Source organism: Bemisia tabaci, chromosome 2 (genome assembly GCF_918797505.1).
Source record: "Bemisia tabaci chromosome 2, PGI_BMITA_v3".
NCBI lineage: Eukaryota > Metazoa > Arthropoda > Insecta > Hemiptera > Aleyrodidae > Bemisia > Bemisia tabaci.
Window position 1 is genome coordinate 66,635,904 of NC_092794.1, and position 24,090 is coordinate 66,659,993.

At 39.6% G+C, this 24,090-nt stretch overlaps 1 protein-coding gene across 2 annotated transcripts in view; it reads left to right on the forward strand.

Moving 5' to 3' along the window:
• The window catches only part of mirr (iroquois-class homeodomain protein mirror), a 96,100-nt gene extending 77,071 nt beyond the window's left edge, over nt 1-19,029 (forward strand). For both annotated transcript variants that reach the window (XM_072296112.1, XM_019055437.2), the window contains exons 4-5: nt 9,127-9,425; nt 15,377-19,029. In XM_072296112.1, the coding sequence (XP_072152213.1) occupies nt 9,127-9,425; nt 15,377-16,044 (967 nt within the window). In that variant the 3' untranslated portion in view covers nt 16,045-19,029. The remainder of the gene's footprint in view (nt 1-9,126; nt 9,426-15,376) is intronic.
• Nucleotides 19,030-24,090: the final 5,061 nt, after the last annotated feature.

A 24,090-nucleotide genomic window follows, 5' to 3' on the forward strand; every position in this document is an offset into this window, starting at 1 on the left:
AAGAAAATGGTAAAATTACCAAGAATCCAGGGTTCTATTTTATCCCAGTTTTTTCCTGGTAAAATTATCATTTATGGAATTGGTAATTTTACCGAGAAATCTCGGTAAAATTATTGAACTTTCTCGGTAATTTTACTGGACCTTGGTAAAAACGCCAATATTTTTTATCGATTGTGGTAGAATTACCGAGACGAAATGGCAAAGTTACCGGGAATTCATTACCAATAAAAGTGGTATTCTTACCTTGAAAAAACAGTAAAAATACCGGTTTTCAGGTAAGCTTACCAGTCTGTCTTTGTAAAATTACCAATAATTGGTAATAAAAGTGAGATGGTAAAGGTACCAACGGACCTTGGTAAAAACGCCGAGAATTTTTTTTCAGTGCACGGCAGAATAGTAGAATTGGAGTTCGGGTTAGTTGCTCCGTACACCTAAAAATGTATTCACTTATTAAAGTTTAAAAATGCGTAGCTAACGAAAAGATTTCCTATTGGGACCAATTAAATCACATAGGTTGTTTTTAAAATGTACCTAAAATATTAGTATCTTGTCACAATACGTCCAAAATCTTTTCAACCTCCACCACCAGTTATTTCGTGACGTGGGGGCGAAAATTTTCAAGATGCGCCAGTTTTTCCCGGTTCAGGTCCTCCCATCATCGTTCAACAATAATTAAGCGTGGCGCTGGCTGAAGTATCTCTCCTGCACAAATCAAGGGGACAGGAGGGGGGAGGGGATTCGGCCGTGAGGAGCCAGGCGAAGGAGTGTATCCTTATCATTATGTCGGATGGTGGTAGGTGATGTTACGGCGTTAAATGCAGTGGCGAGGCGTGAATAATCGATTATCGATATCTCGCCATTTGAAGCTATGGTAAAGAATCGATTACTAAGGTGTTCGCTGCGAACACCCTGATAATCGATCTTTTTTCATAGGTTTAAATGGCATGACAATCGATATATCGCAATTCACGCCACGCCATTGGTTAAATGGTGCCACAGCCACACCCTCCGCGCTCCCTGGTGGCGTGCTCGAGCACCGTTCATCATCGAATCGCATCGATGTCAACTGCCCCCCCCCCCCCCCAATTCCCGGTTTGCTGTACTGCTGGCTGGACTCTAGCGGAGCCCTCCTACTTTGCTCGGATTTCGTTTTCATTCCATCAGAATCCTGCCAAGGTAGATTTACACAGGTATGGAAAAGTTGAAAATTTCCCATGAGCCTCAGTACGTGTCACATGACTACGTGGACGTATTTCTACGAAACAGACCTATGTGGCGATGAGAAATGTGGGGTGTGCTCTAGAAATCTGGATAAGAAGCAATGTGGTCAGTGGGCGTGGTTCCTTTTGAAGAATTGGCAAAGCGGGATATTGCATTCTATCAAAGAGACCTATGTGCAGCTGAATGCGGAACTCATGAGCCGCGGGCACGGCAAGAGAGCGTTGTGGACAGGGCTCATGAGTTAAAGACTCCGCACGAGCCGCACACGTCTATCCCGATCCCGAATCTGTCACCGCTGACGTCACTGGCGCACAATTATTCACATTCACTCTTACGCAAGAGAACTAACGAGCACACCCCATATTTCTCACTTCCACATAGGTCTCTTTGGTAGAACTACGTCCACGTGACGTAGGTTAAGGGGCCCGTTTTTTATTTAATTTTATTACAATCAAATTAACATTCAAACGTTTGTGCGTTTAAACGTTAAAATTAATATCGCATTATCAAAATTGTGCAAAAAATCCCACAAAATTTTGACAAACGATAAACCGAACATAATAAATCAAAATAATCAAAACATTCAAAATGGCTGACGTTAAGGGGCCGCTGGAGAGCCAATCAGAGGCCAGTTGTTTAGTTCTGTCCATACCTGTGTAAATCTACCTTGGAATCCTGCTTGGAATTTAGTGTGTGGACGACTGCCTTGCCTTGCACTGAAACAGAAAAAAAAATCAATTAAATAAAATTGGAAATTATGAAAACTTTTGCCAACCTCGAAAAGTCAGGCCTCATTTATCACGAATGCACGAATGCAGAGGAAAAACTTGTTTTCATCTCAAGTTTAGTTTCAGGCCCATCGAACTTTCCGGGTAGCTTTTTGTAGGAGGGCTGAAAATTAAACTTTGCCTCTAGAGTGCACAGCTCAGAGCTAAAACAGTATGAATTGGATTTTATTAGCTTGATGCAATCATATACGTTTTGAGCTCATGTATAAGTGAGTGCACCCTGCACTTTTGTATATGCTGATCCAATTCTATCAGATAATCAGTGCAACATTTCATTTAATTCATCCCACAAGAATAATCGGTGTAAGAATCGTCCTTTTAAGTTTGGTAGTTTCTTCATAGCCGCGTGCACTGGAGAATTATGGTAGATTTTATCATATTCTGACACAGTGATCCGAGTATGATAACAAGCACCAGACTCTATAGTAGCATTTACCGTATTTTGGTAAGTATCACCAGAGTTCTGGTAGACACTACTGTAATTCTGGTTATTTTCACTAAATAGTATTATTGTGTAAAACATCAAGGAGACTTATTGAGATGTTGCCATATGTATTTCAATGTGGAAAAGAAGAATTTGCCAACATATAGAACCGTAAAATGAAGAGAGATAATGTTTTTTCTCCTCAGTTGATTATTTTAATGTCCAACCGAGGTTTGGCTTACGTCGTCGTATAAATCATCCACTCCTTGATAAAAACACTCTTACGACGTCAACACGGGTGGTATCCGGGAAAATGAAGGGGCGAAGCATTATATGATTTTATGCAAATGAAAAGTCAACGCGAGAATCTCTTGTTAAAATAACAGAGAGAATGCCGGGGAAAGTGGATGACATTTAAAAAGCAGAAAAAAACGGTAAATATAATTTGTAAGGGGAGCCCTGGCAGAAAATAGCTATTGATATTCCTGTGTCCTGGTCTCGGGGTGTAGTCGCGGCGCCACACAGTGGATCGAGCCAATATGAGAGGTCGGACAAAATTTGGAAACTATGAAAGCTCATAACTCCATTTATACAAAACTTTGAGGTTCTGAAAGTGGTTTCTATTGGTTTCCTCCTGAAATTTTCTTCTTAAAGCACTCCTTAAAATTTTAAATGTGACGACATAAACATCAAAATTTGAAGTTTTAGTCAAAAATATCCTGTCCGACCTCTCTGATCGGCTCGACCCACTGTGCGCCAGAGCGAGCTGGACAAGAGCAGGGGCAGAGAATAGTGTTAATGCAGTTTTTATTGATATAAAATGTAAATCACAAACTCATGCATGTGTTGGTCTCCCTCCCCGGCGAGTACACAGCAGAAGCTCGAGAACCTAACATAGACGGCATTTGTAAAATATTAATTAAAAATAACAAAAAAAAAAAAAAACGGATGCCGGCCGTTGCGCCCGGCGAAAAAAAAAATACACGGCATCGAAAAAGTACAAGGCATTTGTTTTTGTACAATCGAATGAATACTTGTATTTTCCCCGGCACCCCTCGGCCACCCGCACCCCCGCGGCCATCATGAACTACTTTTCACGATTAACTTCAAACTGAGTTGAGCGTGTTTTTAACTTGTTTGCAAAGCGAATAGCTCTCATCGGAGACAGGCCCGAGGGCGGGGGAGAAAAAAAGGCTGAAGGTCGATTTCGGTCGGAGCATGTAAAGTAAAAAGTTCGCCAGCGCTGACCACGGCTTGTAACATACTGTAAAATTGTTACTGCTCCGGGGGAGAGGAAAAAAGCGGCAATAAAGCGTATGGATTCAATTTTATTTCAATCCCTCGCAAAAAGGTATTGTCATTTTCTGCACTGCTGTTTCGTTTTCAGGGGTCGTTTGTTTAAACGACCGAGTTGAGTCCAATTTACCGTGCACTCTCGCTCGAGTTCCGAAATTCGCGACGAAAAAATATTTGCCGCTCTCCTCCCGCCCTCGCTCCTATTGAATCTCGCTTGTCCACCTGATTATCCCTCGCTCTCAAACCGTTTCCTGTTTTAGCTTTCATTGTAATAAAACTCGATGACCCCCTCCTCTGCTCCCTGCCATTTCACATCGCCATTTGTTTAGGTATCTCGCTCGCAGAATATGCTTATTTTTATTTTTGATTAATCAAATTCAACAAAAAATTCAGCAACGTTTTCTTATTTTTGAAACGCGCTAAATTTTCTCGCCTACAACGAGAAGGAATAACCTTCGTCTGGAAAAAAATGAATCAGTGCGCACAAAATAAATACGCTGTGCTCTCATTCTAAAATTTTTCAATTATTTTCTGAAAAAATGATGTTTGCCAAGAAAACTAAGAAATATTCATCCTGCATTTTTTTGAATGGAATCTGGTACACCATTAGTAAAGTAAAATAAATACGTAACGCATCGTAACCATGAAGAATTAGCAGCTGTCTGAAATCTGATTAATTTCGTGCCTAAGTGGAAACTACGGAGTGAATTGCAGATGAGGATACCATTGGCTCACAAATTGAACAATTATTGGAGAAGATGTGACATAATGATCTTATCATGTGTTTAAATGGGAAATGCCACCAGATATCACTAGGCAATGCATTCTCTCACTTCTTAAATGTATCAAGAATATTTCCCATATCAGAAAAAATCGTAAAAAATATTGCGAAATCACCTCTTTAAGATCTTTTAGATGAAGTGATAGAAATTTTCGCACAAATTCTCCATCAGGTTTTCTTGAAGGAGAGCAGTATTTACGTAGAAAAAAGGCAACATTTAGCATGGAATTACGGCGTTTTTACCGCGGACGGCAGTGAATTGCGATACATCGATGTTTATGCCATTTAAACCTGCGGTAAAGAATCGATTGTTAAGGTGTTCGCTGCGAACACCCTGTTTATCGATCTTTTTCCATAGGTTTAAATGGCATGAAAATCGATATATCGCAATTCACGCCACGCCACTGGTGGACGGGGGACGAGACCTTGTAGAGACAGGCGCGATACTCGAAATGATCCTTTCACGCGATGGAATTTCGTTTACTCGAGAGATCCAACACTCTCACCGATCGATATCGGAGGAGAAACACGACATCGATTATTTTCAAGCAGCTTAAGGGCGTTCGAGCTATCGAAAGATCACATCACGGAGGAGGCATGTAATCAGGATGAAGGGGCGCTCAAGCGTTGTGGAGCCGATCGGGACTGGACTAGAGGCTCCTAGGGTCTAGTATCATTTTACATGAGCAGTTGAACACTTTGCACGGGGTCACGCCGAGCCGCCAATACCTTCAATACCCTCATTAATAACTTTATAACACCCTTCATAATGCGGCCTGAGCTCGCTCACAGAAAAAAAAGGTCGCGACTTCGAGTGAAATCGATTGTCGGATCTTTGTAGATCGATAGATTCCCGTCTTAGCAATGCTACAAGTAGCATCGATACATGTATCGATCAAGGTCACTGCCTAATCGACCCGCCGGTATCTTGTAATCGGGAAGTGGGCTGGCTGAGCAGGACAAATATCGAATCTGCATGTGCAATTTTAGAATGTGGGCACGGGGTGTTGAAGTGTTACGCAATGACCCTTGCGTCGGGAGATAAAATCAGTCTCGATCCTCAGCCGCAGGCACACTATCAATAGGACGTATTTTCTATCAAACGGAACTATGTGCATTAAGGCATGAGCCCTGAGACCCATGAGAATACATGCACAACAGGGCTCACGTCATTATGCACGTAGTTCCGTTTAACAGAAATACGTCCAATATATCGATGGCTGAAGTGCGAAACCACGTATCTCCATTGCTGTGTCTTCAAATTTCTGGCCCTATTTTATTTTTTCGAAGAGAAACAAGTCAGCTATATAACTTGAAGTTTTTACAAAAAATATTAATATATCTGCTAATAAAGAAGAAAAATTAAGGTAGTTTTCAAGAAATGAAGTTGACTAGTTGTCCGAAGAAAAAATAAAGTATGACCGGAAGTCTGCAACTTTGCAAATGGAGATACGTGATTTCGCACTTTAGCCCTCGATATTCTTCTTTATGCGAACTTCGCGTTACGATCAGCCATCATATGTAGCAGGACGTTAAGTATCTATGAGAACTGGTTGCTCGTGATTTAATTTCCGTTTTACATTGACGAATATACCGATAAGTGAGACCATGATGATATTCGCCAATGCGATTTAATTAAAGAGGGGGCAGGGGCATGGATTGAATTTCATCATGGAACGGGAAAGGCAAGGGAAAATAAAGCTTATTTTTAGGAAAAATACGCATTTAAGAAGTTAATTCCAGCCATTTCCGGAAAAAATCGAAGAAAACGATTCTAACTACCATACCAAAAGGTGTCAAAGTCCTGTTATACATATACGAGTGGGTTTCGACCTGACGTTATTAGGGCTCTACGAAGGAGAAGATGTTCAATGGGAGTCAAAAGTTCGTAACCCAATACTTGAACGCCATGCGGCAATACTACAAACTGAGCAATGCATGTTTAATATATGTATACATATTGCCTAACTTATTTGTTCGGCTTCTTATTTGTAATTTTTCTATTGTTAAAACGCATAAAAACTTAAGAAATTCGACTAATTTGCGGGTATTTTTTACTCACTGTGCACGACAACTGACCTAACATTCATCAGAGCACCCCAATCACTATCGAACCGGTGGAAGGCAGCAAAAAGGGAGAAGTAAAGAGAGAAGGTGGGGGAGAAGAGATCGGGAGGGGGAAAAATGCGACAGCTAGGTATATAGTGGAGGCAATAAGACATGTTCTGGAGGACAGACTTGAGACGCGTCCAACCGCGGTCTAAGAATTCTGTCGGAACATATAAATCTTTGTTTTTTCGTGTTTCCATCTTTTTATTCTTCTGCTTTTTCCACTTCAAGCAACACACTAACCGGAGCGCGGTAATCTGCCCCGCGGCTTCCAGACCGAGCCTCTTTTCTCTTGTCGAAAATCAATAATGATTTCCAACCCATATTAAATATCATTCCATGTTTTGTTTCCACGTTTTCAACAAATAAATTAGTGTACTTTTATTGGGAACACGTTTACATGGACTGGGAAGTATAATATCAAATGATACACCCTCACCAGATTTTTAATATATTATTAAATTATTTGTGTATACATTTGCTAGGCAAAATTCCCATTTAAGAGACACAAGCAAAAAAGAAAGAAAAAATCACTTCTAAGCTGAAATAACTTTTTTTTATGGAAAACCTACACATTTCAATCATTGCTAGTCCTCGCAATGCCGTCTTACTCGACAAGAATACAACAATGCACCTATTATAGAGAAACACATTTTGTGGATATGTAGAGTAAAATGAGAACGGTAACACTATCACAAGATAATGCGAAAAAACAACTGAATCATCAATATCGTAAGAATCACCAAAAAATCAGACGTATAACGCGAAATCTTATATGCATCGCAGGGGTGAGTTCATGACGGAAGTTAAAACACCAAAATAAATCTACTAATTGTAAGTTTAAGTCAAATAACGTGGTTCAATTTTACACCTTATTTTAATAGACACTCGATTGTTAGTTGACTTTATCACCTGTTTTACCGACTTCGGTGCTTTTTCACCTGTATATCTCACAAACGTAATTTCTCTATCCTCCTTCAAATTTACTAATGCGCATTTCTATTTCTTAACTTGAACAAAGGTAAAGTCAAAGTTCCTTAAGTTAAGTTAATTTTCAAATATGCGTGAATATTATTCTGTCGAAAGCTTTTCTCTCACTAAAGAAAAGAAATAATTTGATTTCTCCGAGCGATTCATCACTAATATTTGTCGATTTAAAAATGTTACAAGGTGGAGAAATGGTGCTGGGTCTACACCATTTCGTGGGGAAAACAAAGCCAAGAAATTCCAAATATTAAAATTACAGTCAAAATTAATTTTCTTGAGCTCTAATGCGTACCAGTATGAAACTGAGAGTAAACTGAGTATGAAACTTTTTTTCATTTAAAACTGTTTATATATGCGGGATTTTTTCTGGCAGTTTGACAACGGAGGCTATGTTCGAAGCCTGGCGTGTCAAAATATTTTGCACTTGGCTGAATCTGTCCCTGTTGATGACGGAGCTCAAGTCGAGGCTAACGTGGCGAAGATGGCGAATGTGGAGAAAACTACCAGTTTTGTGTTTTTGGAACGGTTTACTTGCTCTCAGGCCGATATATCAAGTATCATCCCTTTGTCGTCTGCCATCATTTGCAGCCTCTGCTCGATTCGGAATTTTGTCTTACACGCGCAACAATATGCTCGCATTGAAAAAAAAATCTCGGTGTATTTACTAAGAAAAGGGTAAAATTACCAAGAATTCAGGGTTCTATTTGATCCCAGTTTTTTCTTGGTAAAATGACCAATAATTGGTAAAAAAAGTGAGATGGTAAAGGTACCAACGGACCTTGGTAAGAACGCCGAGAATTTTTTTTCAATGCGGGGCACCATTGGTCTCCATCACCAAACCACTAATCCACGACTCGTTTCTTCAGATGAAGTTGCTTTTTGGGAAAGTTTAACTTCCCTCTCGATCAAATTTTTTCTCATCCCTTTCTCTATCGCATCCGGAGTCCAATCGAATATTTTCGGCTATTTCCGGTTCCTCCCAGCCGATGACGTCATTAAGGTACCCATTGACGTTGTGGAGGCACACTGAAAAAAATTATGATTTAAGGTACACAATGATGTGAGTATGGGAATTGCCAACAGACTCTTTGGTAGCACATACCGTAACTCTAATAGCATTCACCAAAATTGTGGTGGGTGCTTTACCAGACGTCTGGTTATCCTTACCCATCAGTTTCACAGTGTCAAACATCTAGTAGAATCATGATCGAATTTGCTATACTTCTGGTAAATGATACCTTACTTTTAATCTTAATACACCCCTCGATGACGTCATCAAGACAGCTTTTGATAACGTCATCGGGACGATTGTCAATGACTTCATCGGGACGATTGTCGATGACGTAATCGGGTCGATTGTCGATGACGTCATCGGGGGTCCTCGTTTAAGATCTTTCCCCGGATTGATTTTTTTAAATTTTATAAATAAACGTAGCGAGTGATTCGCATGATGTATGAGATTTAAAATTTATTTGTTCGCCATGCAAGTCTCATGACGTTTGTTGTATCGCTTGTTGCAGGTTCGGAGTGGACGTGGGGCGACGGAAGAACGCGACGCGAGAAACGACGAGCACGCTGAAGGCGTGGCTCAACGAGCACAAGAAGAACCCGTACCCGACGAAGGGGGAGAAGATCATGCTGGCCATCATCACCAAGATGACGTTGACGCAGGTCTCCACGTGGTTCGCCAACGCCCGGCGGCGGCTCAAGAAGGAGAACAAAATGACCTGGGAACCGAGAAACCGCGTCGAGGACGAAGACAACAACAACGATGACGTCACCGACGGCAGGAAGAGCGGCGACCCCAAAGATCCACTAGGTAAGCTACTCAACCCTTCAACATTGTGCTTCAAAGTTGCAAAGACAGAAAGTTAGGAGTAGAGCAACTGGCAACTGGCAACCAGACCGGTAACGGTCTCACATGGAAACCCTTAGGATATGGGGAAAAAATAAAAATAATAGCCACGGGTAGGGGTAGTATGGGTAGGAGCGGGTTAGAAGGTGTCGCTGCCAGCTTTTTACATGTTTGTCGTCTGCATCACCGGTTACCAGTGAGTGGAGGTTCAAGTGGACCACATTTTTCAATTTTGAACTAATTTTTGGCTCATCTGTAAAAACACGTACGTGCATAGGGAAACTAATAAGCCAACAATTTATCGCAGTTCTTTATTGCAAAATGCAGTCAGAATACAAGGCGCAAAATTGGTCTCAAAGTATGCTGAAATGTGCGCCCTGCGTGAAGTTCAAGGTAATACAAGCTTCCAAAACCCTCAAAAACATGTGATCAGATCAAAAGTATCTAGGTATGTGTGTGATTAAGTCAAGCAGGAGGGTCTTAATACTGGAACTTAAATTGTTCAGTGCAGGACAATGAACCTACCTGGGGTCGGAAAAATCGCCTTTCACTTCCGGATGCAAACCATTTTTAGGACTCTGTAAGACGTCAAGTTAAAATTTCAAGCCATGATTTGCTTTATTAAAGATGTGTTATATGCGGTTGCAATCATGCGGGGAATAATGCTGGCAAACTTAATTCGCATTTGCTGACATTCTCGATTCATCGTCCTCGATTTCAGGAACGCGCCTGAGGGGTCAAATTTTGAGTTTTGCGGTATATTATGCGCCAAATGATGCAAAATTAACTCCTTCAATCAGTGAGACACTTATATATCTGATTTGATGTTCATAAAATGAGCGTTTTAATTCTGAAAATCAATATGAATAAATTCTCCTCAACGAGAGGACATACTCTTTGAAATGAAAGTAGAGGACCCTTTTTCAGAAACGTAACAATTCAACCCCTCCCTCCCACCTCACGCCCCTCAAAACTTCAAAAAATCGTGAAAACGCTTCATGCTTTTTTCCATCTACGCTAGCACGCATCTCCGCGATTTGTGTGCAGGAGCATGTCTTGTTCACACCAGAGACAAAAATGGGGCCTCATTCATTTGTAGCCCTTTGCGCCCCGTGTCGGTTAGGTGTCGTCGGATACGCCCATATCAATTCCCTTTTCCTTCTCCCTCTGGAGATTCATTTTCGTACTTCATTTTCATAATGTTTCCCTCCATACATCTTCGTTTTATTTTCTCTTTCTTTCCTTCACGCTTGGACCACTTGATGCGGCTTGGTTGCCAACTTCTGAGCACCCGATTCTCAACTTCACCTCGAGCTTTCATCGCACGAGTTTCTCAGACTGTCACGTTGTCTACTTTTTCTCATTTGGACGTATAGTATTTCTAACAAACGGAAGTATGTGCATTATGACGTAAGCCCTGTTACGCATATGTTCTTACGAGGTTCAGGGCTCATGTCTTACTGAACATAGTTCTGTTTGGCAGAAATACGTCCATTTCTCCGGTGCACTTTGTTGCGTCGCCACGATGGGTGCGTTTCCTTTGCGGTTTTAAGCTTGACATGACATTCCATCGATGAGCTCCCGTGTCCAGATGAAATTTTACTTCCTTTTTTTCTCATGATCTCCCTCGCAGTCTTCTCCGTCCTGCGTTTCGGATAAGGACCTCGAATGGGGAAGAACATGACAGAACATGGTGTCCAGTGATCAAGAAAACTGAAACCACCTGTGTGGTTAGTAGGGAGGGCTTCTGGACTTACCTCCTTCCTCCTCCCTTCTCCTTATTCCCCCTTCCTTTTCCCTTCCCCTCCTTCTCCCTCGCCCCTTTCACCTACATGTTCGGTTTTTTTAGCAGGACCAATCCATAAGTGGATTAAATTCTGCAATAAAGAACCACTATTTCTGGCTCTCTCATAAAAGCACATATTTGCATATGAAAACCAATGGCAGGTATGTTGTTTCTGAAATGAGCCAGAAATAGTGGCTCCCTATTGCAAAATGTGATCCAAATGTAAATATTAATATTAATAAACCATTAATCGAGATATTAGACGAAGAATGAGGAATGAGCTAGTCCAGTGCAAACTGTTATTAGTACCAATGTTTTTGCGACTGTATGGTGACATTCTCACGCTGAAAAATGTGCGGCTATTTACGGGGCTTCATTTCTAATTATAAAATTTGTATTCTTTATGAGTATGGGCAAATCCAAAGCGGTCAAATGGGGCGGGGGGTGGGTGGAATTGAGACCCGGGAGGCTACACCCAGAAAATTTCCGGAATTATAAAGCATCTAATATATTTCATGCGGTCTGAGTTAATTTCAGTCACAATAAAATCACAATTCCTGTTTTTCTCTGAAAATTTTGCTACAACAAGCATACCTGTTCTTCCCGTTTAAACTTCTATCGTAAATCAAATTTTCTTTTATCTTATATGCGGACTTTATTAGTTGAATCCATCATTTTAATTTACCTTTTAGAATAGCCAAGGGAATTGACAATCTGCGCGTTTGATAGGTCTCAAACGATAGATTTAAGACGCTTAATCCGATTTATGATAAAGTAGCGGTTATCTTAGGACAAGCTGTCATCGTAGGATTTCCAATTTTGTGATTGCTTGCCCTGGAGCGCGTTTCTGAAGTTATTCACACCGAACAGTTGTACAAATGAAAGAGGTTAAAACTTAAAATCAATCTAGTTACAATGTTGTTCTTTCACACTCAAACTTCGGGAATTGCTTTAAGAGTTCACTCAATTTGAGTATAACTATTGCTCTTTACAACCACGAATAAAACGTGGTTTTCGATGAATAACTATTTTTGCACTACCTTTATTTCAAATATTTTAAGTTTTAATGGAACTTGAGAGTGAAATTCCCTGGATTAAAATAATAGTAACGTCATATTTTTTCTTGGATAAAAATCATGAACTATTTATAATCTACTTTAAAGAGAAAAAGTAAAATCGTTTGTTTATATTGAGTGATTAGATCAGTGCCTTTCTTGATAATCCTACACCCTCCACTCTTCAAAATTTACCAAAAATGTACATGAAAACTAAACTTTCCCTCCACTCCGTTCAAAAAGTCAAAAAGTAAGTCACAATCAGTTTAAAAGAATGAATTCACTCAATTTTTGAGAAAGCGCAAATAATTTGTTACGACGATACCTCATTTCCATTAATACAAATAGTATACCTATTAGGGTTCAGAAGTAACATGTAAAAGTTGCATTTGTTTGAGTTTGCGTCTTAACTTGGCTAATGCTGTTAGGAGAACGCTCACAGGGCTGAAAGAGGAGAATAATAAAATCTTACCCACGCTTTGGACAAAAAGTTGCCCAGAGAAGGCTATTACTTATTTGTATGTGTACTACAAGGTGTTCGCGTATGTTAACCCGGTCTTGATTGAATAGTACATTTAACTCCAGGGTGGCCACTGTTGCCAATGCGGCGATATCCAAAAGCTCATATCCTTATGAACAATCGCGAATTACTCGTCCAAGCCAACACCGGAGTTGGCGCATGTATGCAAATTCCGAGCAGTTCCGATTTCTCGTTCCTGATCTTGGTCAGACTTACGGTTTCATTTTTCATTGTATGAATATAAAAAGCATGATCAAAGAAAGTGAACCATATAAAAAAGAGGGGTTTCCTTATTAGAGTCGCGTCTGTGGTGACTTACTGCTACTGCGCACGCATTCAAACGTGGGATTTTTATATTTTTAAAATTGGACGATACGGGCACCGAGCACACCCTCGTTGCTCCAAATTGGTTCCGTTTTAAAGTCAGTACTAGCTTTCTAGTTACGTATTTATTCCTATTTAAATTCAATTATTCATAAAACCACGACTCTTTGACTCCGTGTAAATACAGCATGATTATTCTGAGACCTGAGTAGAAAGAGGTCTCTCATGACTTAAATTAAAATTCTGATCGACAAATATGAAAATAATTGACATTGATCATTCGCTGTCTCTTTCGCTGTTTGTAATTTTAAAATTGCCATTATTACGTAAGTGATAAGAGATGGAACAAAACTCAGAGAATAGCTGGCCACATTGAACGGAAACCCAATGTAAATAGTTCCTTTTAGCATGAATAGTCCAAATGGACTGCATTTTGCGATTCGGAACTTTAAATTCTGGCTCTTCTGGAAAAACACTTAAGTGCATAGGGAAACTGATGGTACATAAGTTGTTTTGAAACCAGGCTAGAATCTATAGTTCCAAATTGCAAAAAGTCCGAATATGGTTCACTAAAAAAAAGGAGGTACTTGTGCGGGGACACTTGTAGAAAGATCTCCGTATCGATTAAATTCAGTCGCCATTTTGCAAGTTGCCAACACTGTTCTTTTTCCATTTAAATCCATTAAAAATATCGATTTTTACCAAGACCAAGAATCGATTCTTTAACATACATTCAAATGGAAGAGGAACAGTGTTTCCAACTTTCAAAAATCGCCACTGGTTACATCGGAGGGATCTGCGCGACGTCACGTCCACCCTTCGTGGTTAATAATGAAGACCGACGGAATTTTCCTGGGGAGGAAATTGGTGATTTTCCCAGGCTGGCTGTGGCAACCGAATTCCTGCTCGTCTTTTTTAACCGTCGGAAAATAATTTGGAACGGAGCGAGGGCAAAAGGATTTATTTTTTGACTCGGTCCCTCACAAAGTGATGAGGGCTTAATTGACTCCCCCGCACCCCGCGCCCGACGTCGCATTTGTGACGGGGGAAAACGGCCGCGCTAAGCAAAAACGTCCCATCAACACTCGCAGGTTGTCAAATTTCCTACGATAAAATCTTCATTTTCGGCGGAAAGTTAAGAAATTTTTTTGTTGAACTTCTCAAATACTTTGGATCGAATTGTGTATGAAATCCTCCGGAAAATTGGAAGGCGTATGATGCCAAGTCTCCCGGAAAATTCGTATTTTATGGGAGGAAATTCGGCAACGGCCAAAGGTTCATACGGCGTTCCTCGCGGAAAAAGGCTCCCGACCCTCACTCGGGGGTGTGACTGACTCACTTGAATCGGACGATTATATTCAGAGCTTTGGCGTTTTCTGATATCGCGCTACAACCAACAACTTGGGCGGAGTTTTTAAGTCACCCGGGCACGTGTTCGGACTTAACCAAAAACCGGCGGGCGCGGGACCGCGTTCCCGGCATCCATTATTCATCGGCATCATCATCACCCATCCACCACCCACCAGTCACCCTCGGCGTAATCAGTTGAGCTGATTTTACTTATCTCTTTTGTTATTCGAGCATTTTGTTTGTTTGTTTTATTCCCTTGCTTTTTTTTACGACGAACGACGCACCGCTCCCTACTTATATCTGTCGTTATAAATAATAAGACTCGTGCTTCCGTCATGTTTGGGGTTAAAAAGAATTGACCAAAGACTCAATTTTTGGCTTTTATTTCACTTATTGGCATATACTTCATGCAGAGTAAGCAATCATTGCTACTCTTTGTTGTTACCGGAATTTCGCCTTCATTTTGTGGAGTATGCAACACTCTCCCTCTTTTTTGTAATCGTACTAAGCTAAACTACATGTAGTATTACGTACCGAGGATGCACTTATCAAAGTCTTTACGATGTTTTCACGTACACTGAAAAAAAAAATTACGGGCTATATAGTCATAGCGTCTGTTTCGGGCTGTATGGCTATACCGTCCGTTCCGGGCACACAGGCCGAAAGTTCCGGGTGCTGAAGCCGTAGTTTCGATTGCTCCGGGTGCTACGCCCGGAACTTTCAGCCTCTGTGCTCGGGACGCGGACGGTATGTCTCTATAGCCCGTAAGTACAGCTTCCACGGCCGGAGTTTTTTTTTCAGTGAACGCAGTTTTTCAAGCTGTGACTCGGGGATGTCGAGTAAAATTTACTAAGGAAATGTTTTGTTCTTGTGATTGCAGATTCCAAAGACTCAGGTACGGGCTCAAGCGAAGATGGCGACGGCGACGGCGAGCGGTCGGCGAACCAGAGGCTGGAGCTCCTGGAGCGTCCGGGCGGCGGGACCGGAGACACCGGCTCCGAGTGGAGCGAGTCCCGGCCCGGAACCCCGGAATGCCTCTACGACCGGGGCGCACCCCCGTTCCTGCACCCCGCCTACCACGGCCTCCCGCCGCACCCCCACTCCAGGTTCCAAAGCTCCCCGCCCCCCAGCAACGTAACCAAGCCCAGGATCTGGTCCCTCGCCGACATGGCCAGCAAGGACTCGTCCGGCAAAACGCCTTTCCGGGGAGTCCTCCCCCAGCAAGCTCCGCACCCCTCGTGCTTCATTCGGCACGCGGATTTCTACAGGAGTTTCTACGGTTCGCACATACCCGGCAGTTCGAGCGAGCACCAAGCGCTCCTCGAGAACTACTCCAAGACTTTCGGCGGGTTCCCGCCGGGCAGCAGTAACCCGCCGTTGTCGTCGGTGGCTGCCGCGCTGGCCGCCGCGCACACCGCGTCGGCAGATGGCGCTGGTGCACCCGCCTTCGGAGTTCCCGTCTCCACGAGTGCGTCGTCCAGTTCCTCGGAGTCACCCGCCGTCTCGGAGTCGTTACAGAAACCCCTCGACAGTGCCCAGCGGGCTTGACCTTTGGTTAGCTTGAAAAGCATAAGATTCACTCGTTAAAGCGGGCTGCTCGCCTACCCATCGCCACACGCTCAGAATACTTTAGCTTATCAGCGTTGGCGGATCCAGCAACTTGCCAATATTGTCATTTTCCCATGTAAATACATGGAAATGTATCGATTCTTGGAGGGGCTAGGTGCTGCGACAAGAATCGATTATTTGGCATAGGTCTGGTGTTGCCAAATTGCTGGATCCGCTTTTGCTTTTAATCAGAGGAGGAGTATCAACCCCCTCGGCCTCTAGTAGCACAAGTTATAAGTTTATTCTAAAACGATTGATTTTGATCTTTCGAAAAGAAACTCAAGATATGTTTGAAAAATAGGTTTGGGCTATTTTACCTTAAACATTTTGTGGAGAAAAATGGTGCTACCAGGGGTGAGACATCGACTTTATATGGTATATTTTAAAACTGAAGCGCATATTAATACATTTTCACCGATCTCTAAACGTCTCTGCCAACTTTACTTTAAAATAGCGATAGTTTCACAACGGTCGGCAATACTCAACAAACGTACTGCTTCTTCTTGTTTCGATAAAATTCTTCCATTGTTTTTATTATACGTATCTAGACTTTGAGTGTAACGATTGCAGTTTATCTTCTCCTAAATCTCAACGCTCCAATTTGTTTCTAAAAATTTCTCAGTAACGAGTTTTTTTAAAATGATTTAAAATCAGAGGATATAAGTGAGTTTTATTGAGTTTTCTCTCTCTGTTGTATTTCATCAGCGCAAGTTCTTTCGATTACTTTTTTAATGTATACGCTTTCTTAACTCGAAGGTCGCAGGAGCGTCAATGTAATCACAAGACACTCAAAAATTCAAAATTCACATTTATGGATTTATTGCAAAAATGGCAAGTGAAAATTTAATCCTTACAAAAAGGATCTTTCATGGTGATGTGAAACATGCATTTGTGAGCGAGGTTGGGTTTTGATGCGCCAGTGCATCTTTTTGATCCTAGGTTGTGCTGTCCGACCAAAGAAGCCTCAAAAAATAAACAGATACAAACTAATGAATCAATAATTTAATCGAGACTTCAACCCCAAACGAATCAAAGTTAGATCATAAGTGTTTAAAATTTATATATTTGTTTCTCTCCTTTTGTTTGTAATTTTAATCTGTTGCATTCTTGAGTCATTCCCGGAAGGGTAAACTAGCGCGTTATGTAATTATATGCATGTATTAAAGAAAAAAACTTGGCTGTCGAAATCTTTCGTTAACGAAGTGTACATATTATTTGTAATTTTCCATGTTTTATTTTATTTTATTTTCTCGTCTTTCAATGTTGTAACCAAAGAATAAGTGTAATTTTTAGATTACGGAAGACAGGACTCTGACTTCGCCAAGTCAGATTATTCCAAGCCGTGCTTGTAAACAACCTCGCGGGAAAAGATACCGCTTTCAGAATCAAAATCGTTTACGTTTGTCTCCGGAAAAATGAGAAAAATAACTTTTAAAATCTGCGGACTCATAAAGGATACCGCGGAGCATTCAATGTTTCTTCGAAAACGAAAACGTAATCGTTCATCATTAAACGTAAAAATAAGTGTTTACTCATTCAACTCTCAATGAAAACAAGTCATCAAGAAATATATTTCTCTTGTTATTCCACCGACTAGATTATGTTGCTCTATACTTAAAGTTAAATCACTGTTTACAATCATATTACTAATTGCGGAATCAAGTTTTACTATCTTATCAGTCTCAAGTGCGTTTGAGAAGTCGGCATCTTTATTAAATCAATGATCAGTCATGATTTGCGTGTGCAATCCGGACTTCGATGTTTCAAAAATTTTTATGAGTTTCTTTTTGATTAGAGAATGATGAATATTCATATTTTGGCACTCAAAAACCTCCCTCTCTCTGCAGTGGCTCTAAAATAAAAGTTCCTCCTCTAAATTTAATATTTACCATCGGAAACTCTAGTCAAAGAAACGGTCATTTCACTTACTTTGAGTTCTGTAAAAATTTATTCGTTACCTAAGTAAAACCACTTTTTTTTATTTTCTTTTCTTTTTGGCGTCCAAGTAAATGCTCATTTATAGGGGCAAAATTCGCAAATAGCATAACTTTGGGAAAAAAAACATTTCAAAAAATCTACCGACACGGTCACCCGAATCAAGTAGTCAGTAATTACATCCCATGGTCCTGATACTCTTAAAAGTTGGGAGACCTCTGTTGTGTAAAGGCAAGCAATGAGTATTAGCGAAAATTTCATCTTAATGAGTAATGTCTGCACCAATCGTTTTGAAAAGGCATTTTTGATCCTTTTTTACAATCTTACAAAAAAGAAGAAGAAAAGGCTGAATTATTTTCCACCGAGGTGTTTATGTCTACAGCTTTCCTTTTTTTCTTATACTTGTTGACAATAATGTTGTAAATGTTTGTATAAAGACCTAGCAAATTTAAATAGACAAATGTATAAACCGTTATAAAAATATGTAAATAAAATAATAGAAAAATGTACTACTGTTAGTAGTATGTATGAATCTGTGAACGTCATGCCCATCATACCGCTATTTTTACCATCACCGAAAAAAAAAAAATTAGAATGTCCCATTAACAGACAGATTGTTCAAAAAATGTGTGACGTCCTTAAAAAGTTTGTTTCAACTGCCCTCGCTGTTAATTTTACGTCATCTAGAGAATGATATATTAACGGTAGAGGCAGTTGATTTAATCATTTTAAGGTCGTAGAGCATTTTTTGAGAAACTAAAATTTTAATTTTTTTTTGGTCATCGTACAGCAGAGGATCGCTCCTCGATGAGCAAGGTTCTATTTTACTTGTAAAGTTTCAATGTACTTATTCAAAACCTTTCTATCTCAAAATTAAAAAAAAAATGTGTTGATGTACATGTTTATCTTTTGTTTTATAAATATTTATTGTAATTTAAAACTACAAAAATTTCAATGAGAAAAATAAATAAAACAAATTTTAAAACATTATTTATTCTTAATTTAATTATTATCCATTTATGCTTAGTAAAAGGAACACATTTCTTTACTGCCTTTTTCCAATGAGACTAAGTCTATCAAAATGAGGTTACATTTGTTCAATTTATTTCAGAGGAATCAAAGACTTTGGTTAGCGAAGAGATAATGAAATATGTCCATTCGTTGATTCTCTGATGCGAGCGCAAAGAATAGGTCAAACTAATATTTACCCTTGTCATAATCTAAAAATAGAAAAAGCACCATTTAAGCTCGACAAAACTGTGAAGCCTCTCACCCTCACCATGAAAAGAATTAATCTCTTCACGTGCAAATTTCAACAAGAAGTAGAAAAAAACTACATCCGAAAGAATAAATGGTCTACTTAACCAGAAGAATACTCGAGCTGACTCAGAATTTGTAGTCATTCAAAAATTCAAAGTACTTTTTAAGAGTAGAGGTACTGATTTTTTTATTTTATTTTTATTTTGTTGTCAAAATTTCTTATCATAAACACGACGTGTGTGATCGGAAAGGCTCAGCGTACAGGTATCTAATGTGACCTATATAAAACTTTCCTCTCACAGAAAAATGATCAATCTTCATTTTTGCGGTGGCGAGATTTTTGAAACTTGAGAATCCCTTATGAGGAATTTTTTACTGTGAATTTCCTTTTTACAAAATTGTTAGTTATTTACTCAAAACAGAAAAATTCCAAAAAAAGACTTTTAAGAAAGGGAACTTGAACATATACCGATTGCTGAAGAGGAAAAATTATGAAAATAAGCACTTGTGGGATACTTTTTTTAATTAGGGGAAAAACGAAGCTGCACAACCCATTTTAAGCGTCTTTTATACCTCACATGAAACCCTTAAATTGCTCTTCATAAAGGGCCATAAATGCTTAGTTTTCCCGATTATACTATTTAAAACTGCCGAAAGTAATTTATTACCTATTCCAAGCGTTTTAACCTGTCTTTTCTCAAGTGGTTATGAGCAATTTAAATTATTTGACGAAAGGAAGACTGCCAAAATAGGTGCTTCGTTAGGTTTAGCGTCGGATAAACGCCGTATGAACATTTGAGAGTTAAAAAATTTTCCTGGATGAAATGTTCCTTTTGGAGGGAAGTTATGTATATTTTTCCTTGGATTTTCAGATATTTTAGATTAACCCATTGACTTACAATGACGGCTCCCAGCCGTCATCGCAGCGCTGGGCCAGCTCTGCAATGACGGCTCAGAGCCGTCCGCTGATTGTTCGCGTTATTTCGGCAATTCTCCGGTAGATTGCGTTCTCATCAATGTTTATATGAGTAGTGTGGCCACCCTATGACTTATTGTGTACGGTAATTTCTTGTTTTGTTGCGGTATTTTCATATTACTGTGCGTTTGCACATGAAATAACCTCAAAATTTTCTGATTTTCGCTGATCTTGCGATTTTTGCGATTTTGACAGCTATAAACCACATAAAAAAATCATTGTGTTCCAAGTTTTGACCATTTTTCTCAAACGTTGTATTGTGAATGCTTATTTTGTCAATTTGCACCCTTTGAGAAATAATTTCTGGATTATTTTGAAGTGTTCAAAGTTGCTGATTTTCGCCAAATAAAATCGTAATTCCTGGCCCGGCAGGGTCAAATTAAATCATAAGTCAATGGGTTAAAGTGCGTATAATATTGTCTGAAAAATCGGAAGAAAAATATTCACTGCTTTTCCAGTGCACTCGTATTTTGAAAAAGGAAGTTTAGCAACGGCTAAAGGTTCATTCGGCGTTCTTCCTTAGCACAGCAGTATTGACTGAAGTAAATAATTACAAAAAAAAGCTGTCGCACTTCGTCAAATTTCAGAAGCGTGAGCATGGGCGGACCCAGCAAATTGACATCATTCTTTTTCTTCATTTAAACGTATGGAAATGTATCGATTCGTGGAGGGGCCAGGAACTCCGACAAAAATCGATTATTTAACATAGGTTTAAATGGAGGAAACCCGGTGTTGCCAAATTGATGGATCCGCCTCTGAGCGTGAGTCCGAGTATGCGTTCCTGATTACTGATCACTGATTACTCACGACGACGGATTGGATGACATGAAATGATACAAGTTTCCAGAATTGTCCTGCTCAAGGCAAACCATGTAATAACAACATGTCATCTTAATCGATGACAGAAACGTAGGCTATCTTCTACTCGTATAACTGCTTTATTTGATTGGCTCTTATGGAAAGGACGCGCGGGCAGTTGCCTTTGCCAGGATGTCGCTTGGTAAAAATATCCTCCTGACTTTTAGCAGACCTGATCAATATTTTCATAACCTCAATCATGCAATATCATACATATAAACGTCAAAAAATTAGGCGCAACCAGAGCGGACATCGATTTTACCACAGAAATTAGTGTGGTGAAAAAAGTAAAGGGTCTAGTTATGCAATGCACTACTTACAACGCATTGTGACGAATAACAAATCATGAATTTGTTTTTTAATTCTTACAGGTTCCTGCGGCGGAGATGTATTTTAAAAGTTTGAAGCTGAAGAAATGATTACTAATAAATCGATGATCGTCTTTGAGAGTGATGAAATTAAAACGTTTGGCGGAAATGAAGTTCCCCATACAATTTAAAGGAGGAAAATTTCTTTAATCACAACTTAGGCGTAGGCTAAGAAAATAACGAATTACTCTGTTATATGTTGAAAAATCTTTATTTGTAAAACGTAATGAAATGGTTTACATTACTTTATAAGTAACTAACATTGAATAATAATAATAATATTAATAAAAAACCGAGTCCGAGCTTAAAAAGTATCTCAGTCCCACGATTCTATTCGGAAAAACAGTTTTCATCGCGAATAATTTATCCTAAGACTAACCTGATCGCTTCCTTAATAAGTTCGTATGCGCTAGAAAAGTGCCGTTTTCCTAATTTATTAGCTTTGAAGTGCTGAATAAATTTGATCATCTCCGTTAAATTTAATTTAGGGGAAATAATTTTGACGCACCCTCGGGCCGCATTCTGATAAATAACCTCAAAAGAAAAGGAGAAACGATGTCAAGTTTCCTGAAAGAATCAGCATGTAACTCGAATACTAATCGGATCTTATGCGAAATCTGGCAACTCGCGAATGGAAAAGTTCATAAAATGGTGTGAGCGAGAAAACGCAGGAGCTTTTTTTTCAGGCAGCTTTAGCGCCAAAACTGATAGCTATACGAAATCCCATTGTTAATACAATAAATTATTCCGGGTTTGATGTTGGGGAAGTAATTATATTATTGGAGGTGTAGATACCAATTCTATTTATCAACATCCTGGATGCGGATTTCGCGCTTGTCGATAATTCTTCATAAATCAATCTGGTGTATCACCGTCAAAGGTGTGTCCATTAATAAATTTCACAGCTCCATCGATGCCAAATATGCCGGTTTTTATTTCTCCCTCATAAAATCACTAAACACGCCCCAAAAGTACACTGGAAAAAAAAAAACACATTGGATCTAGAGTCTAGACTCTTGAAAACATTGACAAGAAAAAGGACTCTTAATTCAATCAGAATTAAGCTTAAATCAAAAGGAAATCCGATCAAATTAAGAGGCTTGGTTCTTGATTTAAGCTTAAATCTGATCGAATCAAGAGTATTTTTTCTTGTCGATGTTTTTAAGAGTCTGGACTCTAGATCCAATGTGTTTTTTTCCAGTGTATAGTGTTACGATCGTGGATCGACTGGAACAACCTAGATCAGGAGCAGCCTAACTACATTAAACGCTGTATAATTTCGTCTAATTGGTCACTTTTTGGCAAAAAGCCAAGCAGCACTCCGCCTTGAAATTTTGAAATTCTCCAGAATTTCGGGGAACTTTAAGGGAAGGCTTAACATGCATGTTAAATTGCTTATTTTAAAGAGAGAGAGGGGGAAAAACATGGGAGGAATTCTGGAAACATGAAATGCAGTTAGGTTTCTTTTGGATAAATCCGTTCACTGTTTAGCTGATTTTCTTTGCTCTGAAAATACAGTTCGGAGGATGGTACATAAGCTGAACTTTATTTTGCCTCATGGAAGACTACGATGCTATTGGAACTACAATAACGTATTGATTGTGCCAATTATATTGCATCGCTACTGAAAATTCCTTTCGACATTACATCGTAAAAATTTGATCATCCATTCCCAAGAATCCTAGAAAATGGAACAACTGCGGACCGCACAATATAAAATACTGATCAAGTCCGGAAAATTCCTCGAAAGTCTCGTTTGGAGGTCAGCTTTCAGTTATTTTAAGGTACTAAACATGTGGCAGTTTATCAGCAGTATTGCAAGTAATTCCTTCACCATAAATACAGCGCAAATTTCATCATTAATCAGAGTATTTGAGCAAAATCAGCCAAACCACATACCACATCGTCTAGTCATCAATTTTTACTCAGATTATTTTACAACTAAGTAAGTCGCAATCACACACAAAACGTCCAACAAACGGTCCAACATTTTCAAGTAAATTTTTAAAATCATCGTTTTAAAACAACAGGTAAAACTCGCATCGCAGCTAGAGTTGACCAACCCGTAATCCATCAGTCATAAAGGGTCACAGGTCACTGTAAATGCAGAATGAGAGCTCATCCAGACGACTTTTGCAGTATTTTCTAATTACCGTCTCTCTTGTATATCTCAGATTTTTTCGTTGAAACAATAACACAAGAAATTGCCACACTTGTTGGAAGAAAGGACTTGCTGAAAGAGCCTCGGACCAATTAGAGAAATGATAAATCATCAGAACCGGGAATGTGCGAGCCATCAGCGGTCTATTAAATTCCAAGCATCGCTCCGATGTCCCATGTCCATTTTAGTCTTTGGTCAGAAGTCGCTCTGATGGGACACTCAGAGTCGCATCCACTGATTATTACTGTTCACCGTAGACGGATATACTTGTAAATTTCAGGTTATGTGCATTGATGTACTTAAAAATTGACGTTCAAAAATACGCAGACCATTAAACTAAAAGCACAGAAAGGCAAGTGGACCTACTTCTGCCAAACAGAATTATGTGCATTAAGACATGAGCCCTGAGACTCATAAGGATATGTGCA